We start from the raw sequence: 23,231 nt of genomic DNA on the forward strand, positions 1-23,231 counted from the left end.
ACAGATCTACAGTGCATGTACATGCCAAGTGGATGCAGAAGGGAATATCTCCCTGAAGGGGATAAAATTCCGAAGGGGGCCCGATACCTGGGCTGCCCAATGTTGGTGCCTACAGGCCGTGTTTTCCATACGGTTGCTTTTTTGAAAGCACGTGCTGACCGAGCGGCAGTCTGGAACCTGGAGTAGCCGCCGTGTGGAGGTCCTAGACATATGGCAGATTTGTTTATGCCGCCTCAGCGTGCCGCCGATGAGGTTGTGATGACGATTAAACGGCCGCTAGGGAACGCATTTCTCCGCTGGCGATTACATGCAAGGAAAAGCAAGTCAGCGCCCGTCCCCCCACCATGTCACACCACTTGGCAAATAACAAGTTGCTGCAGGATTGCTCTGAACGGCCAGATAGTCCAATTATAGTCGAGCCCAGCGGAAAACCTGGTCAGCTCGGAGCCGGGGTTAGCTCGGACGCTGCGCCGTATCAAGATTAGCCAATGAGATCGTCCCCTGGCTTCCGGGGAAAACTGGGCTTGACCTATAAGATGCTCCGAAAAACCCGACAGACTGGCTGGGACAGATAGCGGAGTGACGGCTCAAGCTGTGAAAGACCTACTACCCAGGTCTGGTTTCACAAGCCCGATCTGCAGCTAAGTAAGTCTGCCCTACTGTCCCGAGATGAACCAGCACTACCACCCGTACCGCCTGGACAGCATCAGTACATACGCTTGCCCTTACGACGTCGGCCGCCGCTATTACCAATTCCCTCGCCACTTCTCCCTTTACAGGGTAACCCGCCATTGCCTCATATCGCCCCTCCTCCCCCTTGGCCTTATGCAAGAAGCAAAAATGTTACATCCACGGAGATGCTTAGGATCTACAAAGATGCAGCTGTATGGCCAAAGAAGCAACACCAGCAAGTCGACGCCATAAGGCGCCAGCGGCCACCTCGGGGTTTATGTGAAAGATCCACCCTGACAGCCTGCCCATACTCGAACCCATCCCCTCCCGCATCCCCTGCGGCTCCTCATGTGGTGAACGGCTCCGTTTTGGTTCGCCCGCTTCATTCGCTCGTCCGCCCTGGACAAAATTGTCTGCCCTACCTGAAGCTGCCTGGTATCCTTCCTTACCTGATAGCTTTTGAGCACCGTGTAATTATCATGCTGCTGCCCAAGGTCAATTGATGGTGACAGTAGGTGGGTAACGAGACCCAACACCGAACCTGCAAAGATCGTGTATGGTCGGTCCCTTCTTCTTTTTGCTTATCTATGCCACCATCATGGGCCAACTAAGCAAGTACTTGTGCCTGTGGCCAGCCATCCTCATATCATTGGTTGGTCCAATGGACATTCTGTCACCTGCCGCCGATGCGCGCCTATAGTAAGCTGGCCCTGCCTTGCACATAGTGAAATCGGGATGGTCTTGCGAGTATGTTTGTATATGCAGATACACATGTAGTCATCATTCGTCATGCCTCCTTGAATCCCGCTGCTAGGGGAGTGGAGTATCGCTGGAGGATCAGGTCCGGTAAGCGGCGGGGGAATCTCTCTCTCTCTCTCTCTCTCTCTCTCTTGGAGAGGGTGGCTGGGCTCAGAGGAGGGGACATGTGATTGTATTTCTTTTGCTCGTTCTGGGTTCCTTTTTATGACTTCGTCCTAATTGAGTTTATGTATGGGCATAGATGCATGAAAGCGAAGAGAATCGCAGTCAGACGCCAAGGACAGGAGGCATAGGGTAATAGTTTGCGAAGGGCCCGCCAAGAGCCGCAACCAGCTGCCTGACCGATCAGCCAGTGATGTGATAGCATGGAAAGGTACTCCTTAGTCAGCAGGTGTCCATTGTCCATTGGCACGGTTGGCCGCCTGTAGACCGGAGTGGCTGTGGAGTTGTGGATGGGATGGGGTATGAAATGCGTGAAAGGTATCTTGACTGCTGGTATCGTTATTATGAAGGTCTGTGTGTCTTGATGCTACTGGCGGCGCGTTACTCTCCTGAACGAGGCGGAACTTTTGGGGGTGCCTGCGGAACAGCGGCTGGGAAAGCAGGGCTTTCGAGACTTTGGATGGGTGCTATCGTTCATGGGGAACACATACAAAGGACTGGATGAGTAATCATGTGCCAACACCTGGGCAGGCTACATTCGACAGCACGCTTATTGATGTGCTTTTCACCTCGAGGAGTCGGCTTGCGCCGCGACGTGGTGCAGCCTCTCGCTGTACCAAAAAAGGCTAATATGGCCCAACGCTTTCTATATTTCATCCACACACTCATGTGATGTTCGTAATGGGCCATTTGTGCCTCATATATAGTCATTAGGAGAAGTTCATGATGACCCCCAACGAGTAGGACCCTATAACACTCTCCCCGACGTCGAGGTCAAGCATTTGATGTTTGTCAATGCTTGATACTTGTATGGGACGACCAAGCGGTGCTGAATATGTAGTGTAAGTCAGCAGTAGTCTCTCCATTCAAGTATAAAGGAATCTGGGCAAGGGAAAACGTCAACTGTAGCGTAACCCCTTGCCCACCGCGATGACCGAGACGCCATATACTCATGGAGCCTACCATGGCTTGACTGCTTCGCCACTGTTACTCAGAGGTGATAATTGGACAAGCGAGCCAGACAACGATGGGTTTTAACCACATCACCCACTAGATCCTTCGCAGGTAAGTCCTATAGGCTTAATCAGCGAGCTCCTGTCGTCGTCCTTGCCCGCTTCGCGCTAGATGTGAGGGTGGTATTCGATGCCATGGGGTTCCCAGTATAAACTCTGTGAAACATGAACATTACCATAGCCCTATACCCATAGTTCACCAATCATATGGGCGTTCGTAGCTGGTAGTATGGATGCTCTCTATATCATTGTTCACGATGTCGTCGCTGTGGTTGCTGCTAGGTGCTAGTCAGGCTTCGACGTTGCGGTCTGTGAGCAGCGATCCGCGTCTATGCGTTCTATCCCAAGTAGAGCGATCGCTCCATCGAGAGTATATGTGATCTTCTGATGCTCACTCGGGTTATTGCGTCAAGCAAGTTGAACATATCAGCAGATTGGGATTTCCGAGATTAGGACTGTCAAGTGCTTGACGATGATGGAAAAGGGGGTTCGGGGGAGAATGCAGGAGCATGACGAAGACTCATAGTGAAGGTCAGAAGCTGCACAAAAGCAGACCAGCCTTATCACTAGTCACGATACTATCTGGGAAGGCTGGTTACTCGAAATATAATAAAATATATTAGCTGCCTGCAGCTCATACGGGACCTAGCTTGCCGCAGAAAAAGGGGACCAAAGCCTCAAGAGGCCTAAGGATCTACACACTCCGTATAGTGATACATAAAGTCCTGGATACTAGTAAACGAGCACCTCATGTCCAAGGATCCAATAGAAGCTGTTCGATATGCTACTGCTGTCGCTACTTACAAAGCAGCTTGTATCGGCATGTCGTTGAGCGTCGGGTCATAAAATGGATTCCCACTTGATAGAGGGACTGAGTCTCCTCGAAAGGTCCCCCAACAGACCCGAACGACAAATGAATACCATGATGACCATCTGAATCGCCATTAATACAGCTTAAATGCTCCAGGCAGCTTCCAATGTGAAGGGATATCGGAAGCCTCACGTCATGGACGCTACACTGAACCAAAGCCGAGCTGCCAGGCTCTGAGCCACAAGGCAGGCCTCTATCTATCCCTTAGCTGCTGGTTTCCTTGAAGAAGCCTAGTATCGACATACGATTCAGCTCCCCGCCAGCTATATGATACGTTATGACCAGTGTTTTGATACAGTCACATAAGTCCGTGTGTCATTTCTGGAATCCCTGTATATAAATCACCACTAACGGCACTTGATTTCTCACCAGACCTCTCAAAGCATGCCGGTTGGTCATTTTGGGCATCTCACTCCTACGGCTGCACGCATCCCTCACTATCCATCTCATCTCAGCCCAAAGGTTTCATCTGCCTCACGTTGTATAACCATGTAGAAAATGCCCTATTACAGGCAGTAAGTGAAGTGACTCAGAGGGGCCCCCCTAGTCTCTAAGCATGCCGCAGCAACGCCCAACTCGGTAGCCCAGCGCAGCCCCTCCGCTTTCTCACATGGAGGTTTATCATCTTACGCAACCTCTGCAGTGCTACCAATGCATGGGGCTTTGGACATCTTGCCGAGCAGCTGTTTCTAGAGGATCAATATCATTCATCGCCCGGGCCGGCCGGCCGGCCGGCCGCATGAGCTTATTCCAATAGGCAGCCCCAACGAAATAAGGCGACCACTGGACGAGGCCTGCCTTGCAGTTCAGCTCCGGCTACCTGCCGGCGCTTAGGGCTGAATCAACTTCTTACTGGCCGGTTGTAGGTAGACTCTTGTGTGACGTCGGGGGAAGTTGCTTGGGTTACATGGTTCGTGCAGCACCAAGGAGTCTATCCCCATCCTCCAATACAGATGACGAATGACCCCCATGGTGCACCGCGGAGTCACTCTCAGCCCTACCGGAAAAGTAGTGTAACCACAGACCTAATCTCATGGGATACATCAGCTATATACCCAACGGACCGGCGGTGTCTGCAGTCACCTGCATAGGCTGCAATGTGGTGGTGCATGAAGGCTACGGGCAGTGTACATTCGACCTGAAGGCGAGATACTTGTGAAATACACAGACGTCGATTTTGAGGCAAACCTCCGACCAGTTCATCTGCGTATTACTCTCAGGCTGGTCTCTTCACAAGCAGCCAGTAATCTCTCATCATCCTGATGATCCTACTCAAGCATAAGCATCAACCCATCGATCGATCCAACATACTTGCCTCGCCTGAACCTGCCCTCGGAACCAGCCTGAGCTACTCGCTCTTATTAGACTGCAACCCAATGGCCAAGTGACCGACCCATTCCCATTACCATTCCTATTTATCCCCTCTCTGCTCACCCGTGGCAACGTGGAGCTTACGACATCTTCTCAAGACGCGTAGTGCCCCCTGGATCTCGCCCAGCTAAGCTGTGCGGTTGACACAGAAATACTCGGACGTGGGCTTCAAGTCGGCCTTCAAGCCGCGGTCGCGGCCATCTCCATCATTATAGAAAAAGGCCCATCCCCATCACGACGCGATCCGCGCTGCCCTAGCGCTGCCCCGTCACGCGGCCCCCGCAGATGGCGCAGAAGGAGCGCAGGATCACGGTTCCCGAGTCGGACGACTGCGTGTCCTCAAACGTCTTGAGGACGGCCGCCGGGTCGTCCCCCTCCTTTAGGAAAGGTGATCTGGACTTGCTGTTGCATTTTGAGATGGTACCTGAATCAGATAGGGGTACTTTTCGGCTAGGTAAGTTGTGCGTACATCGGCTTTGTACATTACATTACTGGCCAACATCACGCCGGTTGCCTTCCGGTATGAGCCGCAGTGGCATAGATACGTCGACAAGGGCGCGCCGGTGACGTTGATCTGGACGGCGCCGCATATGCACGACGCTGTTCTGCGGGTGTTGGACATGATGGGCGTGACTGTATGTGTGATGCCTGATTGAGATTAGATATTTCGCCGCCACCCTTCCTTCAGTCAACGACCGGCCGGCATATGGAGGGGGCCTTTGGACGATGATGATCACATCATTTATTCATGCGTTTTGATCGACTTATCATGAGCTTGGGCATGCCGCCCTTCCCCGCACCGCCAGTTGGCCCAAGGGAATTGAAAATGGCATGAGGAACGGGGGGTTCTTTGTTACACGGCAGCCTCCAACATGGCGAGCAGATTACTACGACGGGCGAACGAAGGGGCCATTGCATGGTCCGGGTGCGCAAAGCGTAGGTACATGAAGTTGGCTATTGGGGGCAAGAAGAGTTGACTTCAATTCTTCCCACTGCATCCGGCCCTGTTTTGTTTTCTCTGCATCGCAAGGTCGGGGTTATCGTCACAATAGGTGCAATTTCCTCGAGTGTTGGCCATGCTGAGTTTGATGAAGGCAATATCAAGGCATACGTTTATCAGGCCACGTCTTCTGCTGCAGCAGGTGATGCTGATGTTGCAGCCTTCTGGTAGCATTCAGGGTTCAATCTCGATGGAAGTTGTTCAGCTTCGCGCCTGCCGCCTTGGCTTTCGGGCTTAAGGTTTGCGTGTGTATCCGTTGCTGAAGTTCCATGCTAAGGTTAAGGGATAAGGTTGCATTCGGATGGATGGACAGTCAAAGAAATGAGGCTACCCCGACACAATGTCTGAGCCCTATAGTTCAGCCGTGAAAGCTATAGAAGCTCAGCTGTGAAAGAAAACAACGAGGATGAGAAACCGCTCAGCAGCATAAAAGTGTAACCGCCGTTGTCCGCCGGTTGGGTAGAGAGGGCACTGTCGGTGCCGGGTGACAATGACAGAAATGAGTCAGGGCATGAAACTGGGTGTCAGCAGGTGGCAGGTGTTGCCCGCCATCGGCACGTACGTGTACGGGTTTCTCGTCATCGCGATTGACCGTCACGTCTTGTTGGCTTAGGTTAGGTATGGAAGAAGCCATCAATGCCTGTCGTTTCGTTTCAATGGCGACAGGTACCGAGGCCGGGTTCCTTGCAGTGGTCAGTCGCATTAAGGAGAGAAGCGACGGAGGTTACCCAGGCTCTGGGACGCTGGCTCTGGGACGCTGGCTCTGGGACGCTGGCATCTTGGCGTGCGTGTAGGTACTTAACATACTGTACTGCAAGTACTGCAAGTACTGTAGACAGCCAGTGCTGGAGCCTGTAGCCTGTAGCCTGAAGCCTGAAGCCTGAAGCCTGAAGCCTGTAGCCTGTAGGCAACCTGGCAGCCTCCGTCCCCGCTAGCGGCGGCAAGCATAATGCACTGTTTCGAGGGGTCCCGACCATGGATTTTAGTGGGCTGAGAAAAAAGAGCGGGGATCCGTCGTTCAATCCGATATTGCTACACTCTGAATCGTCCCGCTAGGCGACTTGAGACGGACAACGCATTAGATTTATATTGACTACCTATAGGATGGAATCAAGCAGGCGGGCAGGGCGTATGTGATGATCCAGAGCCGACAGGATATAAGCCAGTGCCAGCACCACCAGCCCGTCCCCCTGGGCCTGAAGTTTTTTTTTTGTTTCGAAATTACGATAAAGGGAGATTGCCAAGAGATTACTTATTTATAGCTGCAACTGGTTAGTGTCAGGAGACCGGACGGCGCGAAGTGCGCATCAGCAAAATTAACATTAACCCGACCAAACGGACGGGCGGCTTTCGATTATCACAACCTCACTTCGCCCCCAAGGTTCCCTCCTCCCGAAGACCCAGACTTCGCCAACGCCCACACAAGCAACATCACACAGAAGATGCCATTCACAGACCAGGAGTGGGAAGAGGTCTCCCAGGAAGTCCCCACCACCGGCGAACCCTTCATCCAGCAGTACCTCGAGGGCCGTGAGCGCCTCATCGCCCAGGAGGCCACCCAGCGCAGCGATGCCTCCTTCCGCCAGGGCCTCTCGCCCCTCGCCCGCCGCGCCTGCGCCATCGTCGAGCGCATCCGCAACCAGGAGCAGCGCACCATCTGGACCCCCCAGCTCGAGGACGAGCTCGCCAAGGAGAGCGAGAACATCACCGTCCACCCGGGCATGATGTTCTCCCTCTCCAAGGACCGCATGGAGCAGACCAAGCTGTGGCAGATTGTCCGGCGCATGCCCAAGGGCTCCCTGCTGCACGCCCACATCGACGCCATGGTCGACTTCAAGTTCCTGCTCGACGTCCTCATGAAGGAGCCCGGCATGCACATCTCGGCCGACATGCCGCTGACGTCGCCCCGGGCCCTCGAGAACGCCACCCTCCTCTTCCGCTTCTTCAAGACGGCGCGGACAAAGGACAGTCTCTACAGCAGGGACTACGCGCCGGGCACCTTTATCCGGATCACCCAGGCCGCGGACGCCTTTCCCGACGGGGGCCGAGAGGGCTTTCTGAAGTGGCTCCACAGCCGCTGCACCCTCTCGCGGACCGACGCCGTGGCGCAACACCACGGCGTCGACGAGATCTGGACCAAGTTTTACAAGTGCTTCCGCGTCGTCAACTCGTTCCTCCACCACGAGAACATCTACCGGCAGTTCCTGCGGCGGCTCATGCACTTGCTCAAGGATGACGGCATCATGTACGCCGAGCTACGGTTCGCGTGGGGGCTCGACTACTACCAGCAGGGCAGCGAGACGCCCGACACGGACTACGTGCACATGATGGACGTGCTGGACGAGGAGGTCAAGAAGTTCCAGGAGACGCCCGAGGGCAAGGGCTTCTGGGGGTTCCGCATCATCTGGTGCTGCGTCCGCTGGCTGCCGACGCGCGACATTGTCCACAACATGGACCAGTGCATCACGACCAAAATCACGCATCCGCACCTCATCGCCGGCTACGACCTGGTCGGCCAGGAGGACGGCGGCCGCCCCCTGCGCGACCTGCTGCCGGAGCTCTTCTGGTTCCGCAAGCAGTGCGCCGAGGAAGGGGTCAACATCCCCTTCTTCTTCCACGCCGGCGAGTGTCTGGGCTCCGGCAGCGAGACGGACCATAACCTGTACGACGCGGTGCTGCTGGGGACGCGGCGTATCGGCCACGGCTTCAGTCTGTACAAGCACCCGCTCCTGATCGACCTGGTCAAGGAGAAGCGCATCCTCATCGAGAGCTGCCCCATCAGCAACGAGGTCCTCCGCCTCTGCGGCTCCGTCATGAGCCACCCGCTGCCCGCCCTTCTGGCCCGCGGCGTCCCCTGCTGCCTCTGCAACGACGACCCGGCCATGCTGGGCCAGGACACGGCCGGGTGCACGCACGACTTCTGGCAAGCGCTCCAGGGCTGGGAGAACCTGGGGCTCGCGGGGCTCGGGTCCCTCGCCGAGAACAGCATCCGCTGGTCCGCCTTCGAGGACCAGACTGCCGACGAGTGGACCCGCGACGTCAAGGAGGCCTCGGTCGGCAGCGGCCTCAAGGCCAAGCGACTCCAGGAGTGGGCCGTCGACTGGGAGAAGTTCTGCCTCTGGGTCGTCGACGAGTTCGGCACCGACGAGGACGCAAACGGTGCAATACCTCCTCCTACTGCTGCGGCGCAATAAGCAGATCAAAGGGAAAAAGGGAAAACACGCCCAGTGCGTGTGTGAACTGCACGGAGAAACCAGTGTGGCCACACGGCTAGAGACGGGATCTGCCACTGTTGAAGTATTGGCGGTGATGGGAAGCCGTCATTATTTTTCAGTCTACAGATCCAGGAGTTCGCATGGTTCCGCCATTCCCTACCACTCCAATCTTGCGAGCTTTGCTTGGACGTCATCTGAAGGATACTTAAGGGACGCAAACAAGGGATTTGGGGGAGAAGGGTGAGTGGGGACCAGCATAGCCTGCTTTCTTTCTTTTTCTTTTGGTCAGTCAGCCGGCATATTATTTGGGCGCATATGTACTAGGTAGAGAGCAGCATATATCCCTTTTTTTTTCAACAAAACTGCTTCAGGTTCGACGCGGGCGGGGGCAATTTTCATGGAAAGGCATATAGAAGGGAAAGAGAAAGAGGTAGAATGTTCAAATGCGCAAAGAATCAAGAAGAAGAAGAAACAGCATAAGAAGCGGGAAAACTACATAGCCAGAGGAGTAAGGGGCGGTTGGGAGGGAGGGTGGCGTTGTCATTTTTTTGTTATTCAACATTTTTTCACAACATTGCATGGTGCATTTTCAAATCTTCATTCACATACCATTAGACTAGGTAGTAGTAGAATAGGTAGGTAGGTAGACTGCGAGCGATATTCAAAGCAATTTGATGCAGGCTGGTCCTTTTCCCCTCGAGCCTCCAGGCAGAAACCTGCGATAGTAGGTAGTAGCTACATGCCTGTGATCCCCTATGCACATTGTTGATTTACGGGCAACAGGCAGAAGGTCCGTCGAAGGGGGTTGTGAAACATCAGGAGGGGGGAGAAAGAGAAGGTGGACTCGGTAGAATGTGAGATTATAGCTACCTATACAGTCATTCGGCTTGCAGTAGCCGGTAGGGCTGGGTAGATGTGCGACGGTGGAGTGAGTAGGTAGGGCAGTCAGCGGCAGACCGGTGCGCAGCGCGATTTCGTATTTTCACCCATTGAATGAGCCTCCTTAGTCGACGTTGGTTTCATCCGAGGGAATGTGTGTAGGGACCGATAGGTTGTGCAGAAACATATCAACCAGGCACGTACCGAGGTAGTCTGGGGCGCGCGCCAGGCCCAGTGACCCTTTGTGCATAAAGTGTGCAGGGGATCCTATAACGATGGCGGCACTACCTAATATGGCTATATCCATCTGCAATGTAGGTAGGTAGGTCTGTAGGAATGTATTCACATCCAATACGCTTTTCGGTGTGGCGAGCGCCAGCGCAGAGAAGAGGCCCCGGTAGAGATGGGAGAGTGGGCCAAGGTCATAGGGCTATATCACTTGCAGTAGTGAAATGCAACAATGCGGGTTACAGCAGCGTTGGGGGGGGAGGAGGGAAAAACACAAGACCACTCAGAGGCCATTGGTGGGTTCCTGCTCGTACGAGTCAAGGCAATCGAAGAAAGCAGATTCTCAGGTCGGTCTGGGTAGATGTGGTAGCCTACCTACCTACTTACCTACATGTACTTAATACACATATGCAAAGCAACAACAGCCAAGAAGCAAGTGCGACTTGGCTGTGGTCCTTCATTGGGAGATTTGGGTGATTGCTTGCTCAGTTCGTATATGCGAGAAAGCGAATATCTGGTTCTGGGTCTGTGCTACAAGAAGGGTAAAGTACAGCAGAAAATAACAGTGACTGCCTATGACAGCGATTGCTCGCCTTCAAGTTGCCCTGAAAAAGAATCGGCAGTGCCTGCCATCACAGGTTCTGCCTCGAAACAGCCTGAATCTACCCTCGGAAAAATGTTGGTTTCTGAATTGTCCGATATGATGTTTGGATTTGTATAGATGTACTTGAAGTCGCCTGGACGTCAAGTGCTTTCGACAAAGATGAACCGGGGAAACGGACTAGGAAAAAGACATGTTTGTGAAAGAAGGCAAATGACAAAGCCAAAGGTGGGAGCTGCAATAGTAACAGGGCTCAGAAACCTGGTCCCCAGATCTCCTGAAGCCAAGCACGAAGCCCAACTGGTTGAACAGGAACCATCTCGTTGAGGTTTGGGTTGCTGAAATGGAACCGACCATTTGCTGTCTGAACAAGTTGCTGCATGTGGCACCAGTGTGTCCAGTCTTGGTGGTCCTCGTAATGCTGGAGCCATGAAAGGAGTTCACTGTATGGCCTGGTGATTTTATTGAACGTGACTTTGTCTAGTCAGTAAAGTAGTAGTATGACAGCGAACGGAACGATAGATGCGGCGTACCTCCTCGAACTTCCTCGCAGACCTCTACTAGGTGCTTTGTTGACAAAGAAGCACCGCTCATCTTGAACTCTCTCGGCCAGCTGTCGAGGCCAAGCTCAACGGCTGCGGCGACGAACCGGGCTACATCATAGACCGAAGTCATGGTGATATGTACCGAACGGCCCTGGGCGTTGACTTCGGGTATCTCGGCGGTGCCATTGCGAAGATTGACCAGATAGTCCCCCTCGTTCTGTACGTTGGAGTTGTATCCCATGCTGTAGGCATCAAGGCCTCCTGGGGCCAGCCTTTCGTAGAAGAGACCGCACGAGAACACGGTGAACTTCATCGAATGTGATCTCGACGTTGACCAACGCCGAAGGTAGTCCAGGGCTGTCGAGGAGCCCCGGTCCAAAGGGTCAGTATCACCGGGCCGGTGACTCAGGGCGCCTTCGAACTCGGAGGGGACGAAACAGCGTACTCGGGCTCGTCTGGCGGCATCTATAAGGTTGACTTGTGGTGTACCGCAGATCGTCGAAATCACGAGGTCGACGCCCTGAAGGATAAATCTGAGGTTGTCCATGTTGTCATAGTCGACAACCGCGACTTGACAGTCGAATTCGTCGAATTCGGGATGCTCCTGGATGGATACTCTGTTAGTTCTGAGGGAATAAGTCGTGGCACTCGGGGCTTACTTGAGTGGAAAGCACGATGAGGGCATGGGCGCTTTCGGAAAGCTCGCGGACGAGGATATTGGCGAAGCCGCCGCCCCCTGCAATAGCGATCCGCATCATGGCTGTTGCTGTCTTTGCGGACATGTTGAGGTAAAGTTCAGTGATCCGATGGCTTTATAGCTTTGCAAATCCTTTTGGATATCAGATCCAACGTTACCCGGGGTGCACTGGTTGTCAGTCACAGCGACGAGCAATCCAATTCACAAGCCACCGAGTCTCGCCGATCTGATACACCCGTAGAGCCGGTAAGTGTACCGCCTGACGAGACAATATTTGGCTATTACTCTGAGTGGTTGTCGGGACCGGCCGCAGGCGATAGTGAGGTTATTGAAACCATCAAGCACCGGCACCCAAATAATGGTTACACACTGGCATGTGCAGATGAGCAGATGCCTCAAAGGGAGATAGAAGCGAGATTCCCCAAGATGAAATACCGGGAAGTAAGGCTGCAAGCATAGATGTGGGTGCAACCCCTGGTGCATGTAAGGTACTTGATATAAGGTTGCGGCATCGGATTTCATAGGTAGGCAATCCCTCACGGGACTACTTCTGGGCCACTTTGAGTCAATGCTGGCACGAGCTCGCCACCACTCTTCCATTGAAGCTACCCGAGATCCCTTCGGCACTTCGCAACGTATCTATACCTGTAAGCAAGCAGTACTTCCGCAGGGACCGTTGGTTCCTTCTCAAGAACCATACCTCTTTGCCTTGAGTGGCTATCATGCCTTTAACTTCATACCGTAATCAGTCGAAGGTGATTTCAGGGCCTGTTCTGCCTAGCACCTCTGTCGAGTCCGCATTAGGCATGTTGTGCAGTGGCATACGTCGGCGGAGGCCGAATGAGTAATAAGTAGTACCCCCTGAATTAAGCAACCCCCTCCAGGTGGTCCTGATAGCCTTAGTACCACCGATACATAGACATCTCCACATATGCTCGAGTCCCAGGCACAGCCGTATGTCTCAGATATGGTGTAGGGGACTGCGTGGTCACGGTTGATACCCCGGCCGCAGACGCAAGTAGGTATGGTAAGCTGGTTGTGATTACCAAGAAGCGTAATGTGTTAAGGAACATCATCTTGTAGTCAAGTTCCAAGTCCATGGTAACGGTGCAAGCTAATGCCCGACTTGCATGTGAAGACAAAGCATCCCAGGGACATACGGGAGACTTGTCTGGTACAAGCTTGTCGACGACGACAGAACAGCCAAAGACAGTCTAGGTGGACCGCCATAGACCTACCTAGAACTGGCCTGTTCGGTGTCCGCCCGTTGGCGGCAATACTCGCATGACAGTGCGTCAGCACGCTTCAGAAGTACATGTATGTTCGCGTTGCCTTCTCAGTGCCATCGTAATCTCTCACCGAACAGGAGCAGGCTCCAAAACGAGGATAGCACCGCTTCGAGCTAGCCAGTAGGAGACGGGTGGTACAAACTCGATAATAAATTAGGCCGGCAAGGGTCGACAGGAAAAAAAGTAAAACGGTTATGGGAGGACTAGGTGGGCTGGAGTTGTAGAGCAGTCCCGGACAGACCATGACAGGGAGTTGGTACTGGCCCCTAATTGGCGAGAAAACGGGCTCGACGTGCATGATGTAAATAGGCTGCATTCTTGGATTCCCAGCCAGTGACAGGCGAGGGTGACAAAAAGATGATGATTTTCTCCGTCCGGGCAACGCGAGTTGTGTTGAAGATGATAGTCAAGCCAGGTGGGGGCAGAATTTGGTGGAGTGAGCGTGCCTACATGTAGGCAGCAAACCGTGTGTTGGAGAAAGAGTGCAGAGAGGGAAGAGAGCACCAAGAAGTGGAAGGAGCGACGTGCTGGAGACCACAAAGTAACCCCGTCCAATTCCCCCACAGGCAAGGCAAACTCGAACCCCCGAGGTCCTACTCAACTCGACTCAACCCGGCTCGACTCTTGTGAAGTCGAGTATAGGCTGTAGGTGTACGACAGGACCAAGTGCACTTGTTGTTTCTGGCATACTTCCCTAGCCAGATCATGTACTTTAATCAACCACATACGATTGATTAATGGAGCCCATACAGCCAGCTCCTCATGGAAACCACTGATATGCGGTCACTGCGGGGCGTCCAAGACAGGTGACTGCTATCGTGCATAGCATCAAGCGTTTTCCCATTCGCCCAAAACTGCAGGAGAGGCACTGCTTTTACTTCCTGCCAAAATGTGTTAGATTCTACGTGATAGATCCAATGGCTTTGTATCGTGTCAATACTGAGTCACTTACAGCACATCTAGAGAACCTCATGACCTGCCCGAACAGCAACGGACATTGTGAGCATGGTTTGCCTCCTTTCGTCACAAACCGCAAGGCTTACGTCAAATTTCCCTGTCTAACGTTGGATGAGATCTAACGTTGGATGGGATGGACACTCGGCCGAAGAATTGGTCGTTACGACCTTGTCGGTTTCTGCATCTTCAATGCCCTATTTCCGAGTCCTGTTACACGGAGATGACAAGTTGGGTGTAACTGCTGGCTCGACGCCGAGAGCCAATCACTATGATGACTGTATGTGGCCATTTCAGGTGTAGCAAAGTTGATGTAGGCGCGTACGAGGCCCGGGAACGCAGCCGTTGGTGATAGGACTTCGGGCAGAGCGAAGATGAAACTATGAAGCCAATCCCACGGCCGCGAATCTGACCATCCCCAAACGGCCCCCAAATTAACCAGCCACTAATGAGGCTTAAGCCAATCGTGGCTGGGGGTCCTCATATCTTGGTTACACAGCTCGGCGCTATAAAACCGGTCTCTGGGGCGGACACCATGTCAAGATCCCGTCAAGGGTGTCGTAGATGAGCTGAGGGTTAACCATGTCACCACGCCTACCAGGTTTGCAGGCATACTGGCCGGATGCCGGGATCCCAAGCAACATGCAGAAGCCCAATAGGAAAAGGTTACTAGATGCGGAAGGTTGCAACTGGGGAATAAGGTGCGAAGGACGGGTGAGCTCGGACGGTGATTGTCAATTCTGTCTGTTGACATTCGAAAATTTGATGGCTAAGGACGTCATGCTTCACGCTCACGTATGTCGATTGGTCCCTGGGTGAACATGATAATAGCCCCTTGTCAGCAGCCAGGGCACGCAGACTAGTAGACTGAAATTTCCTCACCAAGCCAAGACAAACATGCACCATCGTGAATGAAAAATATGTGATATCACATGCGCCTCTCCATCCGTTCTATTCTTGATGTGGTGGGTTTTCTTCTGTGCCTCTTTCCCAAGGAGCACGCCCATGTGTTTTCAGCCGCTTCGAAAGGCAGGGACGGGAACTCCCATCCTGGCTCGCCCCAGCGTCTATCCCTGTCGGGCCATGTTCCCTGCTAGTATGAAGAATACTGGAAGCCGAGCGGTAACGTAGTTTTCGACCTTAAGCAACAGCTCGACATCAAAGCAAGCCCATATTCATAATGGCCTGAAATGAAATAAGGGAAGGGACTAAAGCAATGGATGGGAAATAGAATCGTCCATAATCATTAACATAATCGTGTTCTGCGCCTGCAGGTGCACCTTACCTATGTAGGCCGAGGCAACATTAGATTTGAGGCAATTAGGGGGCCAGGTCCTCCAACCGATGCATCCTCTCCATCCCAAAAGACGGACTTCCACCACCGCTGGGACGAGCACTTCTGGAGGAGCGTGTTAGCCTATAAATCGGACCAGGGTGACTCCAAAAGTTGGAGTTGTTCAGCCTCCAATTGCCTAAAAATGTCTCTGTCAACTCCCATTAGGTAAGGTTCTGGTAAGGATAAGGACCAAGGCGTGATCATAGTGCGGGGTATTTGCCCACTAATAGCTTAGCCGTACTGCTGCTGTCGCACAATGGGAAACTACGTTCGGATGTGCGATGGTGGGATGGTGGGGTTCGTCGACAAGTAGTGGCGCTCCTCCTTTGAAGATCTGCCTCCATGTACCTTATCAACCCGCGCGCTCTTATCCTTATCAGCCTTCGTGCTCGCGATTACTATTACCACATGGCGGTTGACTGATGCCCGAACTACGACATCGGAGCTTTACCGGCGACCTGCCCCCAGGCATTGAAGTGCTCGTCATTTGCTGGGGGCCTGCTCATCGGCCTTGGGTCCCCGCGGCTTTGGTAGTGTGCTTAGTACAACTACCTCGCATGCTATACTTAGGTCTTAATGAACGTTGTCTTTAGCTACCTAACTTCCTTCGTCTTACAGACTTGCGTGAGCCATTGCTTTATCTCCGTTGCTTGCTAAGCACTGTCAACCAAATATTTCCCTGAAGCGCGCAACTTTGCTTTACATGTCCGATACCATTTGAACCCTCGGATTTACTGCTACCTAAGCTCCGCGAAACGAACAGCGCTTGTCCTTCAGAGACTCACTACCACAATGGCCGAGACACAGAAAGCGCGCGGGATCCGCATCGCTATAGACCGCGGCGGTACCTTTACAGACTGTGTTGGCACTCTGAATGGCGAGGACATTGTCATCAAGCTGCTGTCGGAAGACCCTGCCAACTATGACGATGCGCCGCTGGAAGGCATTCGCCGCATTATGAGCCATTTCACCAAGCGCGACATCCCGCGAGGCGAGCCCCCTCGACACCTCCCAGATCGACTCGATTCGCATGGGCACCACAGTCGCTACGAACGCCTTGTTGGAGAGAAAGGGCGAGACAATTGCACTGGTAGTTACAAAAGGCTTCAAAGACTGCTTAGAAATCGGCAACCAGAGTCGACCCAAGATTTTCGACTTGGCGATACGGAAACCGGATGTACTATACGAAGAAGTGGTCGAGATCGACGAGCGAGTCACCCTCGAGGACTACGCAGAAGACCCAGCACGGAAGGTCACAAAAGCCGATGTGCCAGCCAGTGATGAGAGTGCGAGCACGAAGGATTTGGTTATGGGCCTGTCAGGAGAGGCTGTCCGCATCTTGCGCCGGCCAGAGGAACAGGGGATCCGAGACAAGCTTCAGACCATCTTCGACAAAGGCATCAGGAGTATAGCAGTGTGTCTGATGCATGGTTATACATTTCCAAACCACGAGGCTTTGGTCGGCAAGGTTGCCAAGGAAATTGGCTTTCAGCACATATCCCTCAGCCACGAGTTGATGCCCATGATCAAGCTTGTCTCAAGAGCGACCAGTGTATGTGCCGACGCATACCTCACACCTGCCATCAAGAAGTATATCGCCGGTTTTCAGAAAGGCTTTGCAGGTGGCCTTGGCACTCAGAGTGTCCTGAATGAGGCAGGCAGCAAGGGTGCCAGGTGCGAATTTATGCAAAGCGATGGTGGCTTGGTTGATGTTGATAAGTTCACCGGCTTGAAGGCTATCCTATCTGGCCCTGCGGGTGGTGTCGTGGGTTACGCCATCACGAGTTACGATGATGAGACAAAGATACCTGTCATTGGGTTTGACATGGGAGGTAAGCTTTGAACCCAAAAATTGGCTACTGTACGCGCTAACGCTATGCAAGGCACCAGCACGGATGTCTCACGATATGGAGAAGGACGATACGAGCACGTGTTCGAGACGACCACTGCTGGGGTGACTATACAGTCACCTCAATTGGATATCAACACAGTGGCTGCCGGTGGCGGTAGCAGATTGTTCTTCAAGAACGGACTGTTTGTGGTTGGCCCCGAGTCTGCTGGTGCCCATCCTGGTCCGGCATGTTACCGAAAAGGGGGCCCAGCAGCGGTCACAGACGCCAATCTGTTCCTCGGACGCCTTTTGCCTGATTTCTTCCCCAAGATTTTCGGCAAGAACGAAGATGAGGCCTTGGATCCCGAGGCTAGCAAGCGTGCTATCCAGCAACTAGCTGACCAGATCAAGAACGAAACAGGCAAGGATATGAGCCTCGACGAAGTTGCTTATGGGTTCTTGACCATTGCGAACGAAGCTATGACAAGGCCCATCCGTTCAATTACCGAGGCCAAGGGCCATGATTCTTCCAAACACAGGTTGGCGACTTTCGGTGGCGCCGGTGGCCAACATGCCGTTGCCATCGCCGAGGCCTTGGGCATTCATCAAATTCTCGTCCACAGGTACTCGTCCGTCCTGTCGGCGTATGGTATGGCCTTGGCCGACGTCGTTGATGAGCGTCAAGAGCCCGAGTCAAAGGTCTGGAAGGAGGACAAGTCCGTAATTGACGAGTTGAAGACAAAGGTGGAGAAGCTGAAGGACAAGTCACGACAGGCTTTGGTTGATCAAGGTTTCAGTGACAGTGAGGTTGTCTTTGAAGAATATCTCAACATGAGATACCGAGGCACGGAGTCGGCCCTCATGATCATCAAACCCACCGACAAGGACTGGGACTTTGGCGAGGCGTTTGTGAAGCACCATCGGTATGAGTTCGGCTTTACCCTGGATGACCGAGACATCATAATAGATGATGTGCGAGTTCGCGGTATTGGCAAGAGCTTCAGCTACCAAGAGAAGACCGTTGACCAGCAACTCAAGGAGGTTAAGCGACAAGACATAAGTGGAAAGCAGCCTTACGGAACGTCGCAGGTTTACTTCGAAGGGGGCCGGAAAGATACACCAATCTACAAGCTGAAGGACCTTTCAGTTGGCGACGAGATCCAGGGGCCGGCAATGCTGGCTGATGGCACGCAAACTATCGTTGTGACCCCCAAAGCAAAGGCACTAATCTTGGAGACGCATGTCATCATCGATCTCGAAAGGGACGGCAAGGAAGAGTAAGTCCCATGAACGCGGTCCTGGCCGATTCGTTTTCTAACACCTCTCAGATCACAAAAAGGAACTTCCGAAAGGGAAGTCGATCCAATTTTGCTCAGCATTTTCGGCCACCGCTTCATGGCTATTGCGGAGCAGATGGGCAGAGCTTTACAAAAGACAAGCGTCAGCACCAACGTAAAGGAACGCCTGGACTTCTCCTGTGCCATTTTTGACGCAACTGGAGGTCTCGTAGCCAATGCACCCCATTTGCCTGTCCATCTGGGCTCCATGTCTACATGTGTACGAACACAAGCTAAAATATGGGAGGGCAAGCTGAAAAAGGGGGATGTCATTATTTCCAACCACCCTTCGTATGGAGGAACTCATCTGCCTGACATCACTTTGTTAATGCCGGCATTCAACGAGAAAGGGGACAAGATTCTCTTCTATGCCGCATCGCGAGCCCATCACGCAGACATTGGAGGCATCACGGCTGGCAGTATGCCCCCACACTCCAGGGAATTGTACCAGGAAGGCGCAGCCATCAAGAGCGAAAAGATTGTCAGCGAAGGCAAGTTCAATGAAAAACGCATCACTGAGTTGCTATACAATGAGCCTGCCCAGTATCCTGGCTGCAGCGGAACTCGTTGTCTCGCAGATAACCTCAACGACTTGCGAGCGCAAGTCTCAGCTAACCAGAAGGGTATCTCTCTCATCGAAGCTCTTATTGAAGAGTACGGCGAAGACACTGTCCAGTTCTATATGGTCAACATTCAGCAGAATGCGGAGAACTGTGTGCGCGATCTCCTCAAGAAAGTTTACAAGAGATTTGAAGGCCAGAACCTTTCGGCCGTGGATTTCATGGATGACGGTAGCCCAATTCGGCTTCGCGTCACTATCGACCCCGAAAAGGGGGAAGCCATTTTCGACTTCGAGGGAACAGGACCTGAAGTGTATGGCAACATTAACGCGCCCGAAGCCGTCACGTTCAGTGCAATCATTTATTGTCTGCGCTGTCTTATTTCCGAGGATATCCCGCTCAACCAAGGCTGCCTCAAGCCAATCCACGTACGGATTCCACCTCGGTCATTGCTTTCACCCTCGACAGGTGCCGCCGTCGTGGGTGGCAACGTGCTGACGTCCCAGCGCGTGACCGACGTCATCTTCCGCGCCTTCCAAGCCTGCGCCGCGTCCCAGGGCGACTGCAACAACCTGACGTTCGGGTTCGGCGGCAACCTATCGGGCAAGGAGGAAGTCAAAGGATTCGGATACTACGAGACCATCGCGGGCGGTTCGGGCGCCGGCCCAGACTGGGAGGGCACCAGCGGCGTCCACACCCACATGACCAACACGCGCATCACCGACTCCGAGGTCTTTGAGCGCCGGTACCCGGTCCTGCTCCGCGAGTTCTCGCTGCGCGCGGGATCCGGCGGCCGCGGCCAGCACCGCGGTGGCGACGGTGTTGTTCGCGACATCGAGTTCCTCATCCCCGTCCAGGTCTCCATCCTCTCGGAGCGCCGCGTCTACCGGCCCTACGGTCTCGCTGGCGGCGAAGACGCCCAGTGCGGCCTCAACGTCTGGGTCCGTCGCGTGGCCAAGGTGGATCCCGAGAAGGATCTTGCGAAGCAGCAGGGCCATGCGGAAGAAGAGGGTCATGATAGCACCACCGAGTTCGAGGAGCGCTATATCAATCTCGGCGCCAAGAACAGCGCGCCTATGAAGCCGGGTGATCGCATCATCATCAACACGCCCGGTGGCGGTGGCTGGGGCAAAGTGGGTGAAGAGAAGATAGCCTCGTCCAAGAAGGATCACACCGAGGCTTGGAGGAAAGGTAGTCATGCCGCTCGGGAGGAGCTGGCGTTGCAGGCGTAAGCGAGGGAAGGGGGACAAACAAGTCAATAGGGCGAAGAATTTGGATAGGTTGTATATGATCTGGGGCAGACTTGTGCATGAGCAAGCGACCTTAACCTATATCTGACGTATATGTACGAGAGGATTGATAATGTACGACCACGATGATAATACTTTGCCTGACCTCGTTCGCTCTCATGTACATATGCGATGTTAATACTCCGGTAAACCCTCCTTATCTTAAAATCTCCAGTGGCATGACACGGATGAACGAAGGAGATGCTTGAATGTAATAAAAGCCAAGTACGACGAAAAATCAGTATGACGAGAACATGTCACAGGCAACGCGAGGGGCTTATCGTGTATTTATTTGCCTTGTATCGATTGAGGCAGAAGATGTGTCTGTCTTTCTATTCATTCATAGCACGTTTCTCGTCAAACCCGCTCCGTATCGAGAGTCCAGGATCGTTCTGTGCTCGGCTAAGACAAGGTGTATTGTAGCGGCAATGCAGATACGGAATCCGACTCCCCAACACCTGCGCACACCTCTGGTCGGGATTACCTAACTTCTATTTATTCTGTTGGCTCAAACCGACTTCAATACTAACGACGTCGAATTGACCGTTCGAGAACAAGCAAGCGTGGCACCCACCAGTTCCTGTGGCAAAAGATCTACTTCTGCTTCATGCCGCTTCGCTGTGAAATCCAGCGTATGTAATTGACATGGGGTCAACAGTCATGAACGCCGGGCCGGAGCCAGCTTTCTATGCTGTAGATGTAACTCCTCCCATCAAGTCTTCGTCGTCCACGTGACTTTCAAAGCCCATAGTCGGATCCAGCTCGCTCTTATCGGCAGCCCGTTTCTGTTCTTTGATGAGGTGCTTGATATACTCTCTGCTGGTCCCAAGGCGCTCATTTGTGGCCTTGAATATAGGCTCGAGGTCTTTGAGCTGTACGGCCGTCTTGGCAAGCTCCTGGGCGTATTCTGCTTCCGAGAGGACCGTGGAAGACGGAAGAAATGTCAAGAAAACTGTTCCGTCATCATTCTTCTCCAAGACGCCCTTCAAGCTGTTCGAGATGATCATGTTCTGAATCAGCGCCTCGATGTCATCGTCACTGTTTAGAATTGCGCCGGTCTGGGCACTTTTGGTTTGCTGCCGGATTTCGGCTATCGAAATCTTCGAGAAGACCTTTTGTAGATTCTTGATCTGCCACTCTTGGTAGGCAGAGAGGACCTCTTTCATGAGGCCCACGTTCTGGTCATCTTGCCAAATCTGGCTTGACTTCTCGACCTCGCTTCTCAGCTCCTCTGCGTTGGTCGTATCGAATAGTGAGGCGACTTCTTTGTAGGGTTTGCCGAGGATCTGGTAAGCCTTGGCAGCTGCAGGACCGGCGTATTGTGGTATAGGTATGACCTTGCCCTTGGACAAGAGACTGACCAGTACCCATTTCTTGTATGCCTCGGCCATGATCTTACTGCAGCCACCATCGCGGGTCGGGAAAGTAAGGATGCGCTCGAATGCAGCATGCGCTTTCTCCCAGTCACGCTTGGAGCAGAACATCATACCACTCAGCAGATCGTACTCTAGTACAGATGTTGCCTTGACGGGATTGGTGAAACCAGTGTCCTTGTGTATGTAGACAGAGGGGGAAAGTGTCATGTCGCAGAGCATTGCCGGCCGCTTCGAGTTCGCCATGCCAGGGTAAAAGACGATATTCTTCTCCACTACCTTCAACGCCGGGTCAATGTTGTTCGTGTTGTAGGCAAGCTTTGCGAGCTGAAGATGTGTTGAAGTGAACATGCTTCCGGTCGGATCGATTTTGAGGATAGCGGCAGAGACGACCTCGACTGCTACGGCAGGCTGCAGCGGCAGCAATTATTAGCACATAGAGCCCAGCAACTCTCCCAGGCGGAAACAACATACAGGCAAAAGCGAGCCGTTACAGACGGCAGTCAGGATTTCTGACAGATGGGAACCCGCATATCTGATTTGTCGAGGATCGAACCCCAAGAGGAATCTGACCAGTTTGTCCAGGACAAACTCGCGCGGCTCTACTAAGCTGGGGACGCATAGGCTGTGAAGGACGGCGAGGTATGATAACGAGTTGTATTCGGGATCGGTGAGCTACAGACAACAATGAGTTAGCCAGGGGACAGTTGGAGCAAGGAAGCGCGCTCCCAAAGTAAGTCTCACTTCTAGCAGTTGGCCTCCATACTGGCACAAGGGAACCGGAGGGTCCTTGAGCAGCTTGGTCAACTTGAGGAGATGCGCTTGAATGGCTTGGTCGTAGGCGACATCATCGTCCAGAGGCCCCTCTGGAGGGAAGGCCAGGCAGGTGGCAAGGGCCTGGTCCATCTTGGTCTGGTCTGATTGAGGGTCGCTGATGCGAAGGGTGACGACGTAGTCGATGACGGTGACAAGGCAGGCAAAGGGGAATTTGATGAAGATGGTTGTGAGGCGTGGATATTTCTGCGGCAAAGAGGCGCCAAGATCCAACCAAAGATCGATTTTGGGGAACACTCTCGTGCCTTTCTAAGGCTGAAGGCTGGATCTGGATGGATTCATGACATCTAATCACTGATTGGAGATAATGGGGTTGAGAGTTGAGTTGAGCTGGCCTGGGTTGGGTTGGGTTGGATTGGATACAATACAGACCAGTGGCAGCCTGGAGCTGGACATCAAATCAATTGGACAAGGT

The 23,231-nt window shown here is 53.2% G+C and overlaps 5 protein-coding genes across 5 annotated transcripts; 2 read left to right on the forward strand and 3 right to left on the reverse strand.

The window, feature by feature from the left end:
• Positions 1–5,102: 5,102 nt before the first annotated feature.
• On the reverse strand, positions 5,103–5,470 carry PG986_013615 (uncharacterized protein; the record flags this gene model as incomplete). Its single annotated transcript, XM_066849837.1, has 2 exons — positions 5,103–5,225; positions 5,318–5,470. The coding sequence occupies 2 exons, from the start codon at positions 5,468–5,470 to the stop codon at positions 5,103–5,105; spliced, it is 276 nt and encodes a 91-aa protein (XP_066693980.1).
• Positions 5,471–7,290: 1,820 nt separating this feature from the next.
• On the forward strand, positions 7,291–9,042 carry PG986_013616 (uncharacterized protein; the record flags this gene model as incomplete). The annotated part of the gene is made up of 1 exon (XM_066849838.1): positions 7,291–9,042. The coding sequence occupies one exon, from the start codon at positions 7,291–7,293 to the stop codon at positions 9,040–9,042; it is 1,752 nt and encodes a 583-aa protein (XP_066693981.1).
• Positions 9,043–11,024: 1,982 nt separating this feature from the next.
• On the reverse strand, positions 11,025–12,098 carry PG986_013617 (uncharacterized protein; the record flags this gene model as incomplete). Its single annotated transcript, XM_066849839.1, has 3 exons — positions 11,025–11,251; positions 11,305–11,920; positions 11,976–12,098. The coding sequence occupies 3 exons, from the start codon at positions 12,096–12,098 to the stop codon at positions 11,025–11,027; spliced, it is 966 nt and encodes a 321-aa protein (XP_066693982.1).
• Positions 12,099–16,384: 4,286 nt separating this feature from the next.
• PG986_013618 (uncharacterized protein) lies at positions 16,385–20,552 on the forward strand (the record flags this gene model as incomplete). Its single annotated transcript, XM_066849840.1, has 4 exons — positions 16,385–16,634; positions 16,696–17,424; positions 17,476–18,700; positions 18,752–20,552. 4 exons carry the CDS (start codon positions 16,385–16,387, stop codon positions 20,550–20,552), a joined length of 4,005 nt encoding a protein of 1,334 aa, XP_066693983.1.
• Positions 20,553–21,295: 743 nt separating this feature from the next.
• PG986_013619 (uncharacterized protein) lies at positions 21,296–22,888 on the reverse strand (the record flags this gene model as incomplete). The annotated part of the gene is made up of 3 exons (XM_066849841.1): positions 21,296–22,393; positions 22,457–22,657; positions 22,727–22,888. The coding sequence occupies 3 exons, from the start codon at positions 22,886–22,888 to the stop codon at positions 21,296–21,298; spliced, it is 1,461 nt and encodes a 486-aa protein (XP_066693984.1).
• Positions 22,889–23,231: the final 343 nt, after the last annotated feature.

This window comes from Apiospora aurea (assembly GCF_038362705.1).
Source record: "Apiospora aurea strain CBS 24483 chromosome Unknown utg000009l_segment0_segment0, whole genome shotgun sequence".
In the NCBI taxonomy this organism is placed as follows: Eukaryota; Fungi; Ascomycota; class Sordariomycetes; order Amphisphaeriales; family Apiosporaceae; genus Apiospora; species Apiospora aurea.